Genomic DNA, 3,635 nt, shown 5'->3' with positions numbered 1-3,635 from the left:
CTCGTGGTCTCCCTCTGGGGTGCCAGAGTCAGGCACAGCATCCCCTAGCCAGGCACCCACCACCACTGGCACATCCCTGGCACCCCGTGCCAGTGCTGCTGCAGTGCCCGGGGATGAGGAGGGGGCCACAACCACCTCCACTATCACCACCACCACGGTCACCACGCTGCAGGGGCCAGGTGAGCACTGGGGAGGGAGTCAGGCAGAGCTGGGGTGAAGTGGAGCTGAGCCAGGGTCTCCTCTGTCACCAGTTCCCTGCAACCGGACGCTGGCGGGTCCCGAGGGCTGGCTGGTGTCCCCAGAGCCAGCTGCTGCCCCCTATGATGGCAGCATGGACTGCACCTACACCATCTCTGTCTACCCAGGCTATGGAGTGGAGCTCAAGGTGAGCTGAGGGCTGTGGGTGGGACAGGGTGCCAAGCGTGGCATGTCTCCTGCTCTGTGCTGTGACTGTGTGGCCCTGCAGGATGCAGCAAACACATGGTCTTGTCCCTGTCCTTGCCTCCATCCCTGCGTCCCCAAGCCAGGAGAGCTGGCTCAGGGCACGGCCCACCCTTGGGCCCCAGTGCAGGGATGTGGGTGCATGAGCTGGTGGGATGCCCCTGGATCCTCCATGCCCACTGGCTGCTGTGACTGGCACCCATCACAGAAGAAGCATCATTGGATTTAATTAATGAAGCCCTGATGGAGACAGTGTAAGCAATGCCGGCGGGTGCCATGCTGTGCTGCAGAGCCAGGAACACCCAGTGCCCATCTGCTAGAAGCAGAGGCTGACAGCAAATCCTGCTGTGCTGAGGCCATGTGCTGCTCCCATTGGTGGCACGTGGCCATGTGTCCCCATCTCTGCCAGACCCACTGCTGAAGACGCCGCGAGGCAGTGCTGTGGCTTGTCAAAAGCTGATGGTGAGCTGGAGGCAGCATTTTCACCCTGCTCCAGCCCACACTTGCTCGTGCTGCTGCTCCTCACCGTGCAGCACAGCTTAATTAACATCATTAAAAGCAAATTGCTCTGGAGGGCTGGAGCACACACCCGGCTGTCGGCGTGGGCCTGGTTGTGCCGTGGTGCTCCGGCAGAGCTATTGGCAGGGCCTCGCTGCTCTTGGTGTGGGGGATGATTTATGGCACTGCTAACCGTGTTTGAAAGACGCTGCCCTGTGCAGACAAGCTCCAGCGCGTTATCGACCACGGAGAAGCCACTTGAGGACCATCTCCAAGCCAGATGCTGGGTGATGCCGGGGTGGTGATGCCTGTGTCCCCTGCAGGTAGAGAACATCAGCCTGGCAGAGGGGGAGACAATGACGGTGGAGAGCGCAGGGGGCCTGGAGCCCATCCTCCTGGCCAATGAATCCTTCTTGCTGCGGGGCCAGGTCATCCGCAGCCCAGCCACCAGAGCCCCCGGCCCCCCGGCCCTGGCCCCTACCACTTCCACTACCAAGGTATGGGGCACAGACCCCTGTAGCCACCAGGGGCTTTCCTGCTGGTATGGTGCTAATTCAGGGCATGGCAATGCACAGGAAGTTTATCTGTGCCACTGGCGGGTTAAGCGGGCACTGACCGGGTGAAGAACTATCATGGAGAGCTAATTAGCGTGAGCAATTACGGGCTCCACCGCGTCACCCAGCCCTGCAGCTCCCAGGAGTTCCTGGGGGAGTGGGGAGGTGGGTACTGGGGTCTGGAGGGGTTTGTTGGCCCTGTGCTCTCAGTAATGTCATCCCCTGTCCCCAGCCTACCTGCTGAGCTGCCCCTTCCCAGCACGGCCAGCATTTGGGGAGGTGTCAGTCAGCAGCCTGCACCCCGGTGGGGACGCTCGCTTCCGCTGCACCACGGGATACCAGCTGCAGGGTGCCCGCCGGCTGCTCTGCCGCAATGCCACCCGCCCCTTCTGGAGCGCCCGTGAGCCCCTCTGCCTCGGGAAGCACCGGCACCAGGGGGACATGGAACAGCCAGCACGGCACAGCCAGCCACTGATGGTCCCTCTCCTGCAGCCGCGTGTGGTGGGGTGATTCGGAATGCCACAGTGGGACGCATTGTCTCTCCTGGCTTCCCCGGGAACTACAGCAACAACCTGACCTGCCACTGGCTGGTGGGGGGACCCGATTGCTGGAGGCACCTGATGGCCACCGCCTGCACCTCCACTTTGAGAAGGTGTCTCTGGCAGAGGATGATGACAGGTTTGGCCCTGGAACAAGGGGGATTGGAGGGGTGGGGACACCCTGGGGCAGCCCTGTGCAGGACTATGTTCAAGGATGAGTGCTCTTGGCTGCCAGGGGTGGGTTGTTGTCTGTATCCAAGGATGGGATCTGACAGCCATGCCCATAGATGGGTGCAATTGGTCATATTCAAGGATCAGTGTTGTTGGCTGTGTCCAAGTGTGGGCACTGTTAGCCCTTGGCCATGGCCAAGGACAGGTGCTGTTGGCCATATTCAAGGAAGATACCATTGGCCATGCTCAGGGATGGGTGCCATTTATCATGCCCAAGGATGTGCTATTGGCCATGGCTGGGGTTGGCTGGGGTTGGGCGCCCCCAGCCATACCCAAAGACGGGTGCTGTTGGCCATGGCCAGGACAGCACCCTACTTCTGCCATGATTTGGCCAGGCTCATTATCCGCAATGGAAACAACGTGGAGGCACCGCCAGTGTACGACTCCTATGAGGTCGAGTACCTGCCCATCGAGGGGCTGCTCAGCACTGGGCGCCACTTCTTCGTGGAGCTCACCACCGACAGCAGCGGGGCCGCTGCGGGCATGGCGCTGCGCTATGAGGGTATGGGGCTGGGGCATATGGGGGCACCCAAACATCCCTGTGCCCACCTGGCCCCTGCAGACCTTCGCCCCTGTGCCCACAGCCTTCGAGCAGGGCCATTGCTATGAGCCCTTTGTCAAGTACGGGAACTTCACAACCAGCGATCCTCGGTACCCTGTGGGCACCACAGTGGAGTTCAGCTGTGACCCTGGATACACGTTGGAACAAGGCTCCACCATCATCGAGTGCGTCGACCCCAGTGACCCACAGTGGAATGAGACGGAGCCGGCATGTCGTGGTGGGCACCAGGACTGAGGGTCCAGGGAGGCTGGAGCTGGGGGATCAGTGGGTGCTGGGTCTGGAGGGTGGTTGTGGGCGCTGGAGCTGGGGATGAGGTATGAGAGATGCTGGAATCACCATGCTATGGTGCATGCTGGAGCTGAAGAATATGGTGAGACCTGAACTCAATGAGTGGGTGCTGGAGACAGGATGCTGGAGCCATTGTGCTGTGGTACATACTTGAGCCAGAGCCAAAGTGGATGGTAGGTGCTAGAGCTGGGATGCTGGATTGGGTGCTGGGCACTGGGTGGTGGGTGCTGTGGTGGGTGCCCTGCAGCGATGCCAAGCCCAGTGTGTGCCCACAGCGGTGTGCAGTGGGGAGCTGACAGACACAGCTGGCGTGGTGCTGTCACCCAACTGGCCAGAGGCATACGGCAAGGGCCAAGACTGCATCTGGGGGCTGCACGTGGAGGAGGACAAGCGCATCATGCTGGACGTCCGTGTGTGAGTGTGGGGGTGGCCTGGGATGGGGATGGTGGGGTGGGGTGTTTGTGCACACCATCCCTCATGGCCCTACTGCCCCAGGCTGCGGCTGGGCTCGGGGGACATGCT

At 61.5% G+C, this 3,635-nt stretch overlaps 1 protein-coding gene across 1 annotated transcript; it reads left to right on the top strand.

Moving 5' to 3' along the window:
* Positions 1-104: 104 nt before the first annotated feature.
* Positions 105-3,630, top strand: SEZ6 (seizure related 6 homolog (mouse); the record flags this gene model as incomplete). Its single annotated transcript, XM_009072347.1, is given in 11 exon segments — positions 105-179; positions 252-385; positions 1,263-1,380; positions 1,383-1,436; positions 1,726-1,909; positions 1,984-2,095; positions 2,098-2,171; positions 2,599-2,765; positions 2,848-3,042; positions 3,389-3,527; positions 3,609-3,630. Coding segments are annotated over 11 exon segments (1,274 nt in total), but the record flags the coding sequence as incomplete, so codon positions are not given.
* Between the last annotated feature and the right edge of the window lie 5 nt (positions 3,631-3,635).

The sequence above is a fragment of the Acanthisitta chloris genome, unplaced genomic scaffold (genome assembly GCF_000695815.1).
Source record: "Acanthisitta chloris isolate BGI_N310 unplaced genomic scaffold, ASM69581v1 scaffold28653, whole genome shotgun sequence".
NCBI classification, from domain to species: domain Eukaryota; kingdom Metazoa; phylum Chordata; class Aves; order Passeriformes; family Acanthisittidae; genus Acanthisitta; species Acanthisitta chloris.
The sequence above is the reverse complement of the archived record's forward strand: the minus strand, read 5'-3'. Positions and strand labels throughout refer to the sequence as shown.